The 19648-nt window shown below is 39.5% G+C and overlaps 1 protein-coding gene across 7 annotated transcripts in view; it reads right to left on the bottom strand.

Annotated features, from left to right (window-relative positions):
• The window catches only part of SGIP1 (SH3GL interacting endocytic adaptor 1), a 230873-nt gene that overhangs the window by 120502 nt on the left and 90723 nt on the right, over positions 1-19648 (bottom strand). For 3 of the 7 annotated variants that reach the window (XM_086390416.1, XM_086390418.1, XM_086390421.1), the window contains exons 2-5: positions 14844-14907; positions 9883-9907; positions 6569-6640; positions 1656-1712 (exon numbers count right to left, since the gene is read on the bottom strand). In XM_086390416.1, the coding sequence (XP_086246542.1) occupies positions 1656-1712; positions 6569-6640; positions 9883-9907; positions 14844-14907 (218 nt within the window). Of the gene's footprint in view, positions 1-1655; positions 1713-6568; positions 6641-8790; positions 8875-9882; positions 9908-14843; positions 14908-19648 lie in introns of all 7 variants that reach the window. The other 4 variants (XM_086390417.1, XM_086390422.1, XM_086390423.1 and 1 more) reach the window with 2 other exon arrangements.

Raw genomic sequence — 19648 nt, 5'->3', positions numbered from 1 at the left:
CAGACAAAGGTCTGTGTAGTCAAAGGTATGTTTTTTCCAGTAGTCATGTGTGGAAGGGAGAGCTAGACCATAAAAAAAGCTGAACACGGAAGAAATGATTCTTTCAAACTGTGGTGCTGGAGAACACTCTTGAGAGTCCTTTGGACAGCAAGAATAAACCAGTCAATACTAAAGGAAATCAACCCTGAATTGGAAGGACTGTTGTTGAAGCTTCTAATACTTTGACCACCTGATTTGAAGAGCTGACTCATTGGAAAAGACCCTGATGCTGGGAAAGACTGAGGGCAGGAGGAGAAGGGGTCAACAGAGGATGAGATGGTTGGATGGTATCACTGACTCAATGGACATGAGTTTGAGCAAACTCCAGGAGATAGTGAAGCAAAGGGAAGTCTGGCATTCTGCAGTCCATGGGGTCACAAAGAATTGGACATGACTTAGCAACTGAACAACAAAAAGGTGGCAAGAATTTAGTAGCATGTCATATTACGAATGGTGGTATTTAAAAAAATGAAATTCTTATTATTAACAAATGTGCAAATGCATTAACATCAAGTTTAATTTTTATGAAAGAGGAAGTTAGGTCAGATAGTCACCTAAGTTGTAAATATAAAGCCATTTTGTAGGAATTATGAATTTAGGCACTTGGTATGCAATAAAAGTGATTTTTGATGTGAATATGGCCTGGATGTTTTCTATGACTAGAAATATAAGAGCAATTTTGTCCATCCTGTTGTGGCTGGTGAAGTGTGTCGTGATGAGGTTAACTGGCTATTGGGGGAATCACAAGGAGAGTTTAGGTCTCCACTGGGATTCACCCTCACTCCTTGGGAAAAAACAACTGATTTCCATTTGACTTGGGAAAAATCTGTACTATGAGACTAGAATAATTATCATATGCTATGGTAGGAATATTTGTATTGCTCTCAAATTTATATGTTGAAATCCAAACCCCAAGGTAATGGTATTAGGAAGTGAGGCCTTTGGGGGTGATTAGGTCACAAGGGAGGAGACTGCATGATTGGGATTAGTGCCCTTACAAAAGAGACCACAGTGAGGTTACAGTTATGAACCAGGAATTGGGCACTCAATCAGACACTGAATCTGCTGGAATCATGATCTTGGACTTCCCAGGCTCCAAAGCTGTTAGATATAAATGTTTGTGCTTATAAGCCATTCAGTTTTTGGCATATTTGTTATAGCCACCTGAACAGACTAGGACATTGCAAAATCAAAGCCTAGACATGAACTGACTTGACTCAATACTCAAACCTGCTTATCAATATAATTAGGATTGAATATCTGGAGTTAATATTTTAAAAAGTGTTTTTTGAACATGTATGCCAGGCTAGGCAGACTACTGAAATATTCTGCAAATAGTTAGCTCATTGAATCCTCTCAATAATGCTATAAAGTAACTACTGACTTCATTTATGGTGGCCAGCAAATAACCAAAGCCACACATAGCTGTTCCATGGAGGGGCCAGATCTCAAACTCAGGTCTAATAGACTCTAGTGCTCTTAGCCTCTATAGCAGGCTACCTGTGCCAGCACTTCCTAATGAGATGTTTCCCTTATTTCTATGTTCTATTTTAAATATAAGCATGCCTCGACTCTTTTTCACACTGAAATATTTATAAAAACAATCTGATACTCACATATCTTTCCCAATCAATTTCTGCATAAAATCCATTTGGTGCTCCATTGCTTTTCTTCTGTAATAAATTTGAAAATACATTTAGAAAAGAAACATTTGCATTAATAAAAAATAAACAAAGAAAACTTGTCTTATCTGCATTTAGCAAGAGCTATCAAAATCCAGCACTGGAAAGACACATTAGAGCAGCCTATTAAGCAACCACACTGGTGTAACTGAATGGTAACTTGAGTTGCCATGACACTGCATAAAAGAACTTACACACTTACTTCACAAAAGACTGTAGGACATGCATAGGGATATTAACAAGTAGCTACTCAAATGTTATATAATTACTAAAGAATCAGCAGCCCCTATGTATTATTTAATCCTCTATACCTCAGGGGATATAACCAGATGTATTCAATATGTACATATTTAAATGGAAATATTTTGACCCACGTTATTCTCATACACAGTTATTTCCAACATATCCAGAGAATATTCATCCAAGTCATTAATTCATCTTCTTCCAGCTTTTCTAACACTGACTCAAGTTTTCCTAAACATCCTTGATAAAATATAAAGGGAATCAGATTCAAATTAGTTAACTCAGCCTCTAAGTATTAAAAAATAGTGTTGATGTTCTTTTCAAGTAACTTTTCTTATGAAATTACTAAAAGAAAATTTGAGGATTAATTGTGGATTTCTATCATCCATGCATCCTAGGCCTCCATGAGCACACATCATTATGAGAGGACTGGGCATCAGCATTATTCTCTCAGAATTATCTTAAAGTTCTATTTTTGGCCCTGGTACTGCCATGACACGTATGGCCACGAGAACTTGAGCAAGGATGTGGTATCATTCAAACCAAAATGTCTAGGATTCTCTATTTCTCGTGAGCAAAGGATAAAAACACAGATGAGGTTGGTAATGGAGAGTCCATTTAATAACATTCCTGTTGTTAGCACATAGAGCGATGATATGTCACTGAGCACTTGTGGATCTCACAACAACACACATCGGATGCTGATGAATGAGGCTTGATGACAGGACACCTAATTTTGCAATCACAAATGAAGGCTGGTTGAGCTACAATGTTAACAGCTGACACCATTTGACAAGTAGGTAGGAAAAGAAACCTTTTCATCTATGCATGCAGGATCACTAAAAAACCAAATCAGAGGTAACCTAGTAACATCATCATTGATTGATACTGCATGTTGATTGGGCGCTCTAAGGATTAGCAGTAGTTGAGTGAGGGGAAATAGTGTGTGAGGAATAGATAATGTGTCCATTATTTTCCTGTCTCTTCCCATATACCAACACCGCACTAGAACTTACAAATGCACAAATTCTGTCCTGCCTCCACCAACCAACACACTGGGACAAAGGGCCCATGCCCCATATCCCTCTTCTTTGTCTTGCTCCTGACAAAGATTATATGATTAATCAGACTACATCATTTTAAGCTTCTCATAGAATTGCCTTCATTGCATTAGTGCGTCAGTGATATTCTTTGCTATTTGAACGAAGGTTGTTTTAAAAACTTGCCATATCAACTTTGCACCTATATAAGCTATGAAGCTACTTTTGAGGACATGCCATCTCATAATAAAAAAATCTCTCTCGTGGTGAATGGCATGGTTCTTACTTCCTTTTTGTCATACTTGTTTTCTTTTAAAATTTCTACTTTAACAATGTTTGCACATGTCTTCCTTGCAAAACTCTCCAAATCCTCCTTATAACGCTGCTGCTGCTGCTAAGTTGCTTCAGTCTTGTCCGACTCTTAGCGACCCCATGGACTGCAGCCTACCAGGCTCCTCTGTCCATGGGATTTTCCAGGCAAGAGTACTGGAGTGGGGTGCCATTGCCTTCTCTGCCTTATAAGGCATATATAATGTATTCAAAATACAAATGTAATTTAGGGTAATGGGAAATCAAATGAACTAAGCTGATCTCAAAAAACTAAACTTATGAATTCTGTGATCAGTATAGTACTAGTAATAGATCTTTTAGTCCTTAATTCTTTATTACAAAGAATTGCTATCTAAAAACCAGAGATTAGATAAATTATTGAGTTCAAAATTTTTGAAGTTCTACACGTTTGCTTCCATGATAATCTCATCTCTGTAACCAAAGCCTTTCAAGACCAGGATAGTTGATAGGTTCAGCTAAATAAAGACAAAATGAGTGTGTGTATTTCTTTACTGACAATATTAGAAATACAAAGTTCCTCAATTTTTTGAATTTTCTAGATCTGGGCTGAGGGAAAGTTTCTCAGTTTCCATGGAAACCAATGGAAGATTGTGATAAAGAGAAAGCAAAGCCTATAAAAAGAAATTTCTTTTAAAATAATAACACTTTAAACATAAATACTACACACAAACAACAAATCATAAGAGTACATTCTTTTGGGTCGATATTAAACACACACACACACACATATACACACAGTTCTCTTAGAGAAATTAATAATTTAGCATCATTCACCCTAGTGAATTCTTACAAATATATTTGGTTTTGCAAGTGGAAATTATCAAGTTAGAGCTAATGTAGAACCTGGTTGAAATTCTTCTGGTAAAACTCTAAAGAAGCAATTCTCCCAGTTTAACAATTTAAGCAGCTCATAGTGGTGATATGGAGGTAATGGCTCTATTGATTTTCAATTGGGAAACAGAGTAAAACCATGGAAGAATGTAATTTAAGTGGGGAAATATGTAAAAATTAGGCTTAATATTTAGAGCAATATTGGCTATTCACCAACATATTCAATATAAAGAATGATTTTTCTCTTGAAGTAAAAGGTATGTATTTTTAAAATTCTTTTCTATATTTTCTAAAATCCACAATTTACATGAATCACTTCTAAAACTTGAATATATGACTGTTATTTAAAGATAATCAAGGCTGATAGCAATATCGATCATGTTTTAATAGGTATTTTACTTTGGTCAAGCTTATTATCTCCTCTCAGATAATATGATTGGTTAGATCAATAAGTGTAGTAAAATTGCATTCAATTATACATTCATCAAAGTTCTTAATTTTAACTGTGGATGCTCCTCTTTTCCAAGGTCAGATCATGGCCACATTGTGCTCTTTGGTGAGAAGTATTAAAGACATGTGAAATACTGCCTAAATATTATCTTTTTGCCATTGAGATAGACTTGTCTCACTTTGTAAATAACCCTATGCTGCTAAGTCGCTTCAGTTGTGTCTGAGTCTGTGCGACCCCATAGACGGCAGCCCAGCAGGCTCCCCTGTCCCTGGGATTCTCCAGGCAAGAACACTGGAGTGGGTTGCCATTTCCTTCTCCAATGCATGAAAGTGAAAAGTGAAAGTGAAGTCGCTCAGTCGTGTCCGACTCTTAGCGACCCCATGGACTGCAGCCTACCAGGCTCCTCTGTCCATGAGATTTTCCAGGCAAGAGTACTGGAGTGGGGTGCCATTGCCTTCTCTGAACCCTATTGAATAGCACTATCCAATAGAACTATCTGTGAAGAAGTAAATGTTCTGTATGTGTGTTGTCCGGTATGGTGGCAACTAGCCACAAGTAGCTATGGAGTGCTTAAAATGTGGCAAATGTCACTGAAGAATTGAATTTTATTTTATTTTTAAAAATTAAAAAAAATAGGTATTTATTTAACTGAAGTATAGTTGCTTTATAATGTTTCTGGTATACAGCAAAGTGGTTCAATTATATATATATACACACACACACGTGTATATATATACACTCATTCTTTCCCATTATAGGTTATTACAAGATATTGAATATAGTTCCCTGTACTATCAAGTCGGAGAAGGCAATGCACCCCACTCCAGTACTTTTGCCTAGAAAATCCCATGGACGGAGGAGCCTGGTGGGCTGCAGTCCATGGGGTCGCTAGAGTCGGACATAACTAAACGACTTCACTTTCACTTTTCACTTTCATGCATTGGAGAAGGAAATGGCAATCCACTCCAGTGTTCTTGGCTGGAGAATCCCAGGGACCGGGGAGCCTGGTGGGCTGCCGTCTATGGGGTCGCACAGAGTCGGACACGACTGAAGCGACTTAGCAGCAGTGCTATAAAGCAGGTCCTTGTTGTTTATCTATTTTCCATATAGTAGTGTATATCTATTAATCTCAAATTCCCAATTTATACCTTCCTCCCTTGGGTTTTTCCTTGATAAACATGCTTGTTTTCTATGTCTATTTTTGTTTTATAAATGGGTTCATTTGTATCTTTTTTTGTTGTTTTCGATTTCACATATAAATGATATCATATAATATGATGTTCATCTCTGTCTGCCTTACTTCCCTCAGCATGATATTCTCTAGACCTATCTATGTTGATGCAAATGGCACTATTTTATCATCTTTTATGATTAATATTTCATTGTATATATGCACTATGTATTTATCCATTCATCTGTTGATGGCCATTAAGTGAGGAACTGAATCTTAAATAGCCACATGTGGCCACCGTTTTGAACAACCCAGCTAGCATAGTTGTATAGTCTGGGCCACCAGGATCAGCACCCCAAGTCCACTGTGAAGTACCTGAGGTCCCACAGGCCCAGGTCCTGCCAAATTCCTAATGTTACTTAGACAGTGCTTACCCTAACAAATGACTACTCAATATGTATAATGTTGTTTATATTATAGCCAAAGTTTTCTTAAAGATAGCAGATTCTTTTAAAAATCTGAATTGCTGTCCTTTTTCTAAGACATAGGCATGTCTCTTATGCCTGATCACTTTTTCAAAGTATATTCAGACATCAACATATACAATCTATAGAGTTGATTTAAAAATTGGCCCCAGTATTGCGGAATACTATCTAAGAAAGAGTCTTAAATGCTTTTGTGTTTTCAAACTTCAAACTGGGATTTTACTCACTGTTTCTACAACCCCTTGGAAATTTTAAACTAAAATCTGTTTCCTTACCGAAACTTTTTTTCCTCCTTCACGCGCGCACTCTGCTTTGTTATTGTAGGGTGGTTCATGTGGGCTGGGTTGCTGGAATTGATTGTTTTCATGTAGAAAAAAGTTGTTAAAGGATCTGTTTGTTCTTCAAGACACATATAAAGAATCACACGGAGTCAGCAAACATACCATAGAGGAAACAACATCTAGGCCAAATTGGAGGGCCTACCAATCTTGGCAGGGTTCTCGAAGCAAAGAGTGGACTTTGGGGCCCATAATGAGGCTCTATTCAGCAGGCCAGTGTGGCTAGGCCAGGAGAAGAAGGGAGAAGGGGAAAGAGGCATCCCAGGCACCAGGGGTGATGTGAATCCAGTCCTTATTCAGCCAGCACTTAATTTATAGGTAGAGACCAAACACTGGGCCACACCAGAGACTGAATAAAGATAGTTGTATTTCTAATGGCAGTCTGAAAAGGCTAGCTCCACTGTATATTTCCCTGGATCATAGCCTTCTGGGGAGACATCAAGACAGAGCACACACAGCTGCCAGCTCCAAATCTGGACCCTTTCCTGCACACGTGTTCAGGATAAGCTGAGATCTCCTCATAGCAATGAACGTGACATCCAGTCCCCCGGTCTAGGTGTGGATGGAAATCTGAACTGCTTAGGAAAAACTCAGAGTGTGTCCTGCACAAGTCAGAGTTTGTCTCTGGGTTAGACTGCATTGCCACACAGATGCCTAAAGTCTCAGACTTCGAGACAGACAGCTTGGCCAGGACTGGGTATATTCGACCAGTGGAGAGCAGGGCAAGCCCATCTTGCTACATGCAGCCCAGCCACAGAGCCTCTGTAGATAAAACCTCAAAAGCCTTGTCACCAAAGATGGGCTTCACTGGATTTGCAGAAACTGAATTTAAACAGTTAAACCTGTTGTGTAACTCCGGTGTTGACAAAGTCATTTATAAGCATGAAGTGGGTACACCAACACCTATAGTTTGTAGAACCACGTTAGTGAAACCATAAATTTCAACTTCAGATATTCAGAAAGAAATCACTTTAAAGCTTACTTAGCCATGTAAAAGTGGACTGGCTCCACTGACATAAGGTCTTAAAGAAATCAGTCTGAGTTTGAAAGAAAATAAGGTTGAGATTTCCAGGGTCTAAATGCAAATAGAAATTTTGGACTTCTATAGCAACTAGTCTGAGAAGGCGTTCTCAAAATCTGGTGCCCATAGTACGTGGGGAAAACTGGAGGCACATTTCCAAGTGGTAAAATATGCAGCTGGCTTCTGCTGCTGCTGCTGCTGCTAAGTCGCTTCAGTTGTGTCCGACTCTGTGCGACCCCATAGACTGCAGCCCACTAGGCTCCTCTGTCCCTGGGATTCTCCAGGCAAGAATAGTGGAGTGGGTTGCCATTTCCTTCTCCAATGCATGAAAGTGAAAAGTGAAAGTGAAGTCGCTCAGTTGTGTCTGACTCCTAGCGACCTCATGGACTGCAGCCTACCAGGCTCCTCCATCCATGGGATTTTCCAGGCAAGAGTACTGGAGTGGGGTGCCATTGCCTTCTCTGATGCAACTGGCTAACAATGTCCAATTACCTAGGAAGCTGTACACCCTGTTTCTGAGAGCATGAATTTATTTTGAAGGCAGCCTATTTTCCAAACAGGTTTGTATTATTTCCTGAGAAATCAAAATTAAATAACTCCTCTTTTCTAAAATCATGACCAGTGATACATTCGTGGCAATTCCAATTAAGGAACAGAGGGCACGTCTGCTGGTAAATAACTCGATGTGACTGGGCATGGTGGCAATGACAGAGGGATTGGGGAACTCAGGGCTGAAGCCCTGCCTTAGGATGGGTGAGTCTGCAGAATCGCAGCGGGGCTCATGGGCACAGCACATACTGAGTCACCGGTTGCACACCAGTGCTGTGCCAGGTAACAGGTGCCTGTTCCCCTCAAGATGCAAACAGGGGGTCCCTAGAAGAGCAGAGACCTGAGACAGCAGGGGGGCTTCAGAGACGATGACCGGAGGCATGGGAGGAGCTTTAGAGAAAGAAAAAAAAGGACAAGACTGAGGGTGCCAGAGGGAGAGAAGCAAGAGACAGCAAACCAGCCTGGGAGCAGCAGGGAGGGAAAGCAGAGACTAGCTAACAGAGCCTTGCAAGGGTGAGAATGAAGGGGACAAGAGAACTCAGGGAGGGGACTGAGACAGAAGCAAAGAGAAGACACAGAAGCAGAGTACCTGAGACAGAGTTAACGAGAAGGCTCTGAGCCAGAAGCAAGAGGTGAGGAGAAGCTGAGTCTTCTGGGTCTTTTTTTTCCCCTGCTGAATAGAGCCTTGATTATAGTGTTACCCAATGTCTGATAAATTTCAGTCTACTTCCTTAACATTTCATGGAGAGAACTACATGAATGCAAAAGGCACCCCAAAGCTAAGAACCTTGAGTTAAATGTGGGAGAAAAACTCCTACCATAGCTGCAATTAACACCCCAATTTAGGTCTAATATTATAAAGGGTGATTTAAAAAAAAATTATCTATCAGGTTTATTTTAGTTCCCACTCCAGCCCAATGAGCCTAATGTGAGTCCCCCTTTTTTTTCCTCCTTCAATAACAGCTGTTCTTTTGAACCTTCTGAATAGGCATCTGATTCAGCTTTGAAGGAAGTCATTTTAGAAGCTGGTGCAGCCTGTCATCAGGACAACTTGGATAAACCCAAGCTCATGCACCACCGACTTCTCTAAAAAGGCAAGAAATCTGGTGACCAGTGAGGAATCAGAGTTCCTGTTAACTCTTAAACCGGTGAACACATTTTCTTCCTCCAGGCTGTAAATTCAGGCATAAGTGGTTTCAAGACCATTCCCTACTTATGAATTTAATACAGAAAATGTATCTGCAGCTCAACTGCAAAAAGGGAAAGGCTTCTTTCAATTTTATTGGATCTCAGCTCCATTATGACTTTGTGGCCTCTGTTGGAGAAAAGCATTCTCATATAATGAGCTCTTATATCATTAAATTGGAAATGAAATAACAGTTGATGGTAGCAGCCCCTGCAGGAACTGTCTGACTTTTGACCCATCATATTGATGACTGGTTGCCTTGCCTGCTCTGGGGCAAGGTTTTAGGTGAATGCAATAAGTAAGTTTAACTTGACCAAGACTGTATTTATGTCCCGTGCAATTACTACAAAAAATTACAACAGTGAGAGGTCTGAAAAGTCATTTAAGCTCATTTTTCACCCCGGCAGGAAAAAAAAAAGAAACGGGGCTTTAAGAAATTTAAACTAGCATAGGTTGAAATGCAAACCTACTAAAAATGGTCATTTAAATACTTACAATTCCATCTCTATCTGGTGAACCTCTGTAACAAAAAGAAATTAGTAGCTATTAGGAAAATGAATCATTCTTGCTACACAGACTCAAGTACAACAATAAGAGTCATTAACCACCTCTCGCCAGTTTCCACCCCAATAAACCTGGATAATGAAAGCTACTCAAAACAAATTGGTTGAATGATATTTCAGTGTGGGGTGTGTGTACATGTATGTGGGAGGGAGAGATTCATTGAAAATTGAAATCCAAAAGGCACAAGTTGTTGGCGCAGTGTCTTGCCCACTTTTGAGAGAATTCAGTAAGAGCTGTCCCATTTAATCAGCTGCCATTTAAAACTACCACCAGGAATGCCAACTGATTTGTTCTCTCATCTTCTCCCCATAAGTGGTCTTGAATTTCCCCTTATAAGAAGGAATTTCTATGGTATTTTTCAAGTCACTTTGAGAATCTGTATTTTCCTCCATCTTTCTATATTTACTGCTCCTTTGATTACATGAGAACGGGAAATGAAGGGCAATTTTACTAAATGGTTCACTTTGATGACTAAAGTCCAGGGTATTTAATCCACAGTGATGCTAGGCTACAGTGTTTAAGAATAAGGTCTTTAGAGAAGGATGAATCTAGGTGTTCCGACTCTATTATTTACTAATTCTCTGATCTTGGACAAATTACTTAACCTCTCTAAGTCAGTTTAAATATGATAAGTATATAAAGAACTTATAATGATTCCCAACACATACTAAGTCTTCAAAAATGTTTGTTACAGGTTTTTTTCCTCTTCCATGATGGCCCTGCCCTAGGAACAAACACAAAACTGCCCACTTGCAGCCATATTAGACTTTATAGCAATAGAGGAAGGGTATTACTGTTACTCTGGAAAATTGAGGAGGAACAGAAGAAAGGGAGAAGTAAAAGGGTAGTCATTGTAACTTTATAACCTCATATTAATTCTAATATTAATATTTTAATTAATGTTAATTCTAATATTAGTGTTTTAATATTAATTCTAAATATTATTTTATTAACATGGAGACCAGAATCATGCTCAGGTGAGGACCTGCACTGTTTGAAAGGAAACCTTAGTAAGTGCTTGGGTGGAGTGAAAATAAAAGTCCCTTAGTCATGTCCAATCTTTGCGACCCCATGGACTATAAAGTTCATGGAATTCCCCAGGCCAGAATACTAGAGTGGGTAGCTGCTCCCTTCTCCAGGGGATCTTCCCAACTGAGGGATCGAACATCGAACCCAGGTCTTCCGTATTGCAGGCAGATTCTTTACCAGCTGAGCCACCAGGTGTGGCTGGAACTGTTCCTTAGGAGGTGGGATCAAGTAAAATGTTCTTTATTTGCTGGGACATCTTCTTAGCTCCAAGGTTTGATTCCTTTCCCTGCCAACACCCCCTTCAAAATTAGCAGAGCATTCTACTTGGATTACAAAACATTTGATGGGAGTGCATCGTTTTTCATAGTCATTTCCCTGTGGATGCAAGAATGAATCAGTGATACAGGGGCTAGAAGTAGAGAGGACCCTGATTTTGAAAGACCATGAGAGCTGACAGAAGTCTGAGGGTGTTTGGACATTTGCTGGCTATGAGAATTCCGAACAGTTGCTTCAAAGAAAGTTCATCTAAGAAAGAAGGATAGGAAGAGTTATATATAATTCATTGAACAAATATTGAGTGACTTATAATGGGTCAGGCACTAGGCTAAACTCAGGAGATAAAATGATGAAGAAGATATGCTTTTAAGACAAGCAAGTAAATCCAGTGGGTTATTATGACCACAATAAACCCAGGTGGCAAGAAAGCACAGAGAAAAGTACCGACTCACACTCATCAAAGCCAATTTTCCTTATCAGATTTATATACTGAAAAAACAAACAGACATTTCTTACTAGGATTTCAGCCTCTGCTAAAGGGATCAGGAGAGAGGAGAGTTTGTTAACTTTTGCGTAGGACAGATACAGCGGCACTCATCCTCGTGGGGCTGTCTTTAGGGGCAGGTGATAGATGCAAGGGGATCTAAAATGGGAGGCCACTTGGTTTCATGCATATTACCACTATAGGGATGGCATTTCAAACATTTTCATCAGAATAAATGTAATTGTACACAGCAGTGTTGATGTCTGTTTGAATCCTTTGTCTTATCCATTGATGGAAATGAGGCTGGTTCTTCCCAGTATGGTGGTAGTAAGCACGGTGATGGAGGGCACCAGCTGTAGCACCAGACTGCAGGGTTCAGTCAGCTCAGATCTCCCAGCTGCATAACTTTGAACAAGAGCTTCACCCCCTTGTGTTTCAGTTTCCTCAGTTACGTAATAGCTGTGATAATGGTATATACCTCACAGGGCTATTAAAGGATTCAGTGAGTTAACATAAATGAAGAGCCTGGAATGGTGCCTAGAACATTGTAAATACTCATAAAATGTTATCTAGATTAAAGTTATTATATCAATATAAGCTGACCCAGGATGAGGAGTAGAGATTTTAGTAGCCTCAGACAATTGGACATGTCCTCAATTTATTTCCTAACCCCCTTTTATTAAGTTTTATGTGTTTAAATAAATACAGCAGACCCACTATATTTACTGACTTGCATTTTAAAACTGATCATCTACCAGGCACCTTTTGCCTCTGTTTTTAAAAATGACAGTTACCTCTTGCCACTACTCCCTTTTCTTTTACCCCCCTATTGGTCTTGATTATAATTTTATCCATCTATTCTGTTTTTTTTTTTTTCCCCTCCTGGGTGATAAAAGAACAGGCACTTGATTCTGGACTAGAAAACTGGCTCCATGTCTTATTTTCTGGGAAGCCTTCAGCAATTAATTCATTTTGGCATTGATTTCTCATCTCTAAAATTGAGATATTACTTCTAACCTTATTGAATTACTGTGAGGATTAAAAAGGATATCAGTGCATTACAAAATACCTTGCACAGAGCCTGCCATTTAGCACAGGCTCTCTCTTTTCCTCTTTCTATCAGCCACTGTGATGATGATCAAATCAGGAAGCTCTGGTTCTAACCCCACTCTATCTAAGGGCACCCAATCAGCTGAATTTGGAGCTGGCAGCTACCATAGCAGGTTGCTTGGCAACCCTCATGGAGTTGCAACAGCCCTGAAAACAGTTTGAATCAGCAAGGTTCAGTGATGGCAGACTATCATAAGCATTACCTAAATTTGAAGGGATAGCACATTGCCAGAATATTTCCCCAGCTTTCTGCAAGAATGATATGTGACCCAATCAGAGATCAGGGGGTTCCTGAAAGGCAGAGGCTTACATTAAATGGCTTGTCTTTTGACCATCACCGCTGATGGAACCAGTTTATAGCTAATTTGCTACACCTAAGTAAACTGGGGCACTCAGATTATAAGAAGTGAAAGAGATACTTGGGATTTTACAAGCAAATGTCTCATTAGAGTACTTCAGAGAGATGTCGGCCATCTACCCAAAGCCGTGAGGAGTAACTTTCTCATTTTCATGATTTTAGAAGTGATGATGGAAGAGCGGTGCTTTCGCCAAAGGCAAATAGCTCAGCCTGCCCCGGGGAGGTTGTCTGACCTCTTTTCCCTTTTCAGGGACTTTTTATCCTTTTTAGTTTTCTTCACACACCAGAGATTACGTGTAGTCAGCTACAGACACTATCTTCAAAGAAAACTGGATTTGGTTTCTGCTAACAACATTCTCCCGAGATACGTCTAATAGTATCCCACATAGCATGTGGCACATTGTAGGTGACACGGTGTTGCTGACAGACGGACTGCGACAGAGTCTGGCCTTTCAGGGAAATTAGACTCTAACGTCAACGCAGGCCCATTAGAGGAAAGTGTATTCTAAGGCCGTGGAGCTATTGGCAAAGCTGAAGCCAGGGCCCAGGTCTCCTGACTCTGCTGAATGAACCATCTCCTATTCTGATTAACTTTTCAAAAATGTCAATTTCTTAAGAAATAACGGAAGTTGTATAATGCTCAGAAATTTTTCTAATTTAATCATTTAAAAACATTGGCAAGACTAGATAGAGCAAATGTAGTTTCCATGAAATAACTATTTACCAAAAGAGAAAGCACAAAGAAAAGGTAAGATCAGGAGACTTAACATCTGATATTTGGACAAAACATAGCTTTTTACCCCTCAATCGGTTACAGTCTCTGGTTTAAAAGCCTCAAGACTTCAAGGTTGCGCACTGTCTAAGGAAGAAAGCCCAGACACCTCAGCCTGGCACTTAAAGCCCTTCCTATCCAGCCCTGATCTTTTCAGCCTCACCTCCCAGCATCACATTTACCAGCAGTCGACAGACAGACAGACTGCCCTGTTTGGCTTGTCCTGAAGACCTCCTTGGATTTTCTACATCTCTGCTTTGGCTGTTGCTCCCTTTGCATGAAATGCATGTCCTCATCTTCTTGAAGATCAAACTCAAGGGTCCTCCCACTTTGAAACTTCATTGAACATCTCTTTAAATATGAGCTTTTCCACCCTTGAATTTCCCAGGAAATTCCATTTTTAGTTGCTCAAAAGGAACTTACCACATATTAATTTGTACTAGTAATAGGAGTAGTGGCTGCTGCCATTCACTGAGCATTTACTAAGTACTAGTTACCACTGTAGTCATGTTAAATGTTAGCTGTTTTATTATATGAAAGATACTTCAATTTGCATGAATTAAAAATTATCAGAGGACAAGGCCACAAGGTAATGCTCCACATCTTGTGATAACATTTATGCAGGACAAACATGTATAGAAGGAAAAGCTAAAGGTGTGAGATCAAGATAACCCTTTTCCTTTTTAATTGTTTCTAAACAACTATTGATTTTCCCATTTTCTAACTTTCTTGCAGGGATTCTAGCCAAATAAGAGGTTTAACGGGCTCATTATTCTTCTATACAGCAGCCCAAACCAGATACACATTCCCACATGGGCACTATCAGCTGATGCTGAGCAGTGGTGTTCTCCTCAAGTACATACGTAGAATCAGTGTCCTTTTCTTTCTTCCGTATTCCAAAGGCCTTCCTTGTACGTTTTTTCAATCCTGTGGGAAAACAACAAAAGGTCAGAAAGTCTATTTTCGAATGTTCCTAGCAACATTCAAGGGAACTATTTTTAAAGTTGCAGCACATTAGTTAAATCTGAATGTTCAAAAAGACATGAAAGTTTCTTCATGTGTATGCATGTGTGTGCATATGTGTACGATTCATTATCATATTTTTCAACAGAGTTTATCAAGGACATGGCACTGTAAGCTCTTAGCACTATAAGCAATGTAAGAATATAAAAGTGAGGCTTCCCTGGTAGCTCAAGCAGTAAAGACTCCACCTGCTAATGTAGGAGATGTGGGTTCAATCGCTGATTCGGGAAGATCCTTCATGCTGCGGTGCCACTAAGCCCATTTGCCACAACTATTGAGCCTGTGCTCTAGAGCCCTGGAATCTCAACTACTAAAGCCCTCACCTAGAGCCCATAGTCCCCAGCAAGAGAAGCCACTGCAATGAGAAGCCTGTAAATTGCATTTGGAGAGTAGGCCTGGCTTGCTGCAACTAGAGAAAAGCCCACACAGCAATGAAGCAAAACTAAGTAAATAACAAAATTATTTTTTTTAAAGAATATAAATAAATAGAAAGGAGATCAGAACCAGGTACAGAAAAGTTGGCAAGCTTTTCTTAGACTATTGTTATTCATTCTTCAAATAGGCACTATGCCAAGAAACCCAATCACAGATTTCGAACAGTAATTTCCAGATTAGATGTATTCTTGAGAACAGGATAGTTCCAAGACAGAAATCATGTAAACCACATGAGAGAGCCACATTGGTCTGACATCTTTGTATTCATATACCCAATTCATCCTTTTCTACTTTCTCAATTTGGTGGCTTTATTGGATTCTCTGAACATACCACAACATCTATACTCCAACATCTCTTTTTCCTTACCACTGGCTGAAATGTTTTTCCTATCTTGTTGATATTTAGAACTTCCATACATGCTTCCAAGGCCCCATCAACTTCCACCTCCTCTGTTGAGGGCCTCCTAATCTTAGTGTAGCCAGAAAACGACTGTCCTGTGCTCCCCTCAAATTTTGCTCTTATATGTATTGACTTAGCAACTAACCAACAATGATACAGTATAATACAACAAATTACTCCACCTATTAATTCCTATGTCAGTTTCCCACATAGACTGTAAGACTTTCTAGGACAGAGGCCAAGGATATGCTCTCTATATCCTCTGCACCAAACACAGGAACCAGATAATATTTGTTGATTTAAGATGTCTTCTAAGAAGCATCATTCAGGTGCTATTGGAATAAGAAGGCTCCTTTCTTCCATCCTAGGTAAACCAAGCCCAATCTTGTATGTTCCATTCTTGTCCTATCAAGGTTCTGTCTGGGATTCCCATCTCCTACATGTCCTGTGGTTACACGTGTGGCTTGCGTTTCTCATGTCGTGTGAGTTCTCAGTTGTGTCCAACTCTTTGATCCCATGGACTGTAGCCGGTCAGACACCTCTCTCCATAAGACTTCCCTGGCAAGAATACAGGAGTCGGCTGCCATTTCCTCCTCCAGGGAATCTTCCAGACCCAGGGTTCAAACCTGCATCTCCTGCATTGCAGGTGGATTCTTTACCACTGAGCCATTGGGGAAACCAGTTCCTCATGTTAGTGAGTCTTATTCAGATATACCATTGCCTATATATTCAAAGCCTTAGACTTGTTACTGGTGGTTTGGAAATTTTTCTTCACAAATTATATCTGGAAAAGTCACTGATGTTCAGAATTTGTTTGGTACTACCGGGTGGATCTGGAGAAGAAAATGGCTACCCACTCCAGTATTCTTCCCTGGAGGATCCCATGGACAGAAGAACCTGGCAGGCTACCGTCCGTGGGGTTGCAAAGAGTCGGAGACGACTGAGCGACTACCACTACCAGATGGATTGGGCGTCCCAGGGGGCTCAGTGGGTAAAGAATCCACATGCAGTGCAGGAGACGATCCCTGGGCTGGGAAAATCCCCTGGAGGAGGGCACGGCAACCCACTCCAGTATTTTTGCCTGGAGAATCCCCGTGGACAGAGTATCCTGGCAGGCTACAGTCCTTGGGGTTGCAAAGAGTTGAACGTGACTGAAGTGACTGAGCATGCACGCATGCTCCAGGTGGATCAAAGGGAAAAACACTGACAAAATCAGAGATTTGATGTCATCTTCTAAAACATATGAATCAGCCCAGACCACTTGGATGATCTGAGTCATTCATTATCTGACTCTCAAGATACTACTCAAATATAATCTCCAAATGCCTCTGTTTGTCTAATTTTGCATTTGAACAGTCATTCCATTTAAGAGGTTTAGGTCTTTAAAATGTCAATGTTTGTTTAAAAAAAATCTCCTCCCACATTAAGCTATTCTCCATTACTCTCCACATGAGGTGTTCATAGAAAACTTACTGACATTTAAAGTATCCACCCATTACATTTAGGAATACCTTCCCTCTGTCATTTTAAATTTTGAGTGTGAGAAACTTCTCACCTCTAATTGCCTTATGTCCTTATAGGGACAAAATTGTCATTTTCTTCCTATAATTTTTCTTGAGCTTTAAGTCTCTTCACTGGCTTCTCCATGCTCTTAATTCAGCTTTGGGGGTCCCAGTGAGTGCTATATTCACTGGTCAATATTGGTTTTTATAGGATTATAAAACAAATGCTATTATTGTCTTATGTTTTCAAATTACTTTAGTTCCTGTAACTTGATCATGAGATAAGAGATAGCATGTCCTACCAAACAGATGAGAAAATACAGACAAATTCCAGTAATTCTTGTATTAAATTAGTAACAGAACAGGCAATAGAAGATTTCCATAGACTCTGTCCTGTTTTTGACCACCAAATTTGGATAATAGCCAATTTGAACTAGGTCATGAACGTCATGAGTTGTCCATTTTCCAGTGAAAACTGCTCTGGCTCAGGCTTCAGGAGACAGAGTCCATCGCCAGCATCATTTCTAATTGTATAGATGAATATGAGTTACATTTTTTTTTTGTATTTCCATCTCTCAGTTTACAACAAATCAGCCAGTAACAAGGAATGAAAGAATTTGCACATATTCACAAAATGCAATGCCATTCTGTAGTTTTAGTTTCAATGAAAGTCATATTTCCCATATGTAGAATACATTCTCATATATGGAATATACACAGAAATACACCAGAGGTGTGACAATCCAGAAAAACAAAACTAATCAAACTGTTGAATAAGAGAAAACACTGAAAACCTTTACCCCTTGAAAGATGGAAGATGTGAAAGTTTAGAAAACTATAAAGAAAATTCTGAAAGGCAAAAAAATATGAAATACAAAAGTTATTCATATCTTAATAGCTCTTTGAGAAGATGCAGGAAGAAACAATCATACCAAATGAACTAAAAGTGAATGGATAAGTGTGGTCAAGTATTTTGAGAGTTTATTTAAAAATATTTAAAGAACATACACATGTCCACACTGCTATATTTAAAATGGATAACCAACAAGGACCTACTATACAGCACATGGAACTCTGCTGAATGTTATGTGGCAGCCTGGATAGGAGGGGAGTTTGAGGGAGAATGAACACATGTATATGTATGGCTGAATCCCTACCCTGTTCACTTGAAACTATCACAACATTGTTAATTGGATATACCCCAATACAAAAAAAAAGTTTTAAAAAATATCCAAAGAAATTCTTCAAAAGAGAACAAGGATAGTCAAAGATCTTATAGTAGTAACAAGCTTAAGATACCACATATGGTAACATAATAAGCTTAAAAAATACTATATCCAATGATTTTTTTCACTTCTGACTCTCAAACCACATGAAAGTTTTAAAGTGAATTTCTACAGTATAATTATCCTTTAGGCTGGGTCATGAATTTTTGTCAATTATTCTTTACCAAAAATGGAAGGGAAAAAATCAAGTGTCTTTGAGAAATGAAGTAACTAACTTTTCCCTTGCCAACATCTAAACAAAGATTTCTAAAGAGGAAGAGTTTTAATGTTCTGATGATCTGAGGCTAGGACAGTCCTCGTCCAAGCTATGGAGCTAAGAACACACTCCCATGTTCATGCAGAACTGGGTCAGGCACACGGAAGTCTGGCCTGTGCCTGCAGCATCTCTCCACCTCATTTAGATTCCTTTAGCCTCCTCTGGTATTATGGGAGAAGCTAGTAAAGTCTTGGAACTACAACAGCAAAATTTAAAAATAGATGGATTTTTAAGATGGTAGGAAAGCTTATTTCAAGATAGGTAGTCCTGGGTATGATGTTACAAGGTAATGAAATAGCAAAGATGCAGAAATGGACAATAGCAACAGCACAAATATATAGAGTAATGTTTGTAGCTACCAAAACTGAGGTCCAGCCTACGGGTTAGGTACCAGCTGCTTTGCATATATTGACTCATTTAAATTTCTAACAAGCCTTGTGAAAAAGTAGAAGGTATTTTCTTTGCAAATGAGGAGCCTGAGGGTTTACCTGAGTTAGGTTTTATTTATCATCATCTCTAGGGGTGGGTAATGGAGGTTCTTTACCCACGGATCCCAAGAGTTCTGCTGGACTGTGTCCTAATTTTCTTTACATCCCCTCCTTGTGGGGGGGGAGACAGTTTCATTCATTGATCATTCATAGTTTCCTTTTCCATCTATATGTAGACGAATCCTAAATCCATAGGTCAGATCAGATCAGATCAGATCAGTCGCTCAGTCGTGTCCGACTCTTTGCAACCCCATGAATTGCAGCACACCAGGCCTCCC

This window comes from Bos grunniens, chromosome 3, assembly GCF_055505025.1.
Source record: "Bos grunniens cultivar Pamir isolate PY7600 chromosome 3, Bosgru_T2T1.0, whole genome shotgun sequence".
NCBI lineage: Eukaryota > Metazoa > Chordata > Mammalia > Artiodactyla > Bovidae > Bos > Bos grunniens.
This window is presented reverse-complemented; position numbering and strand designations above follow the sequence as displayed.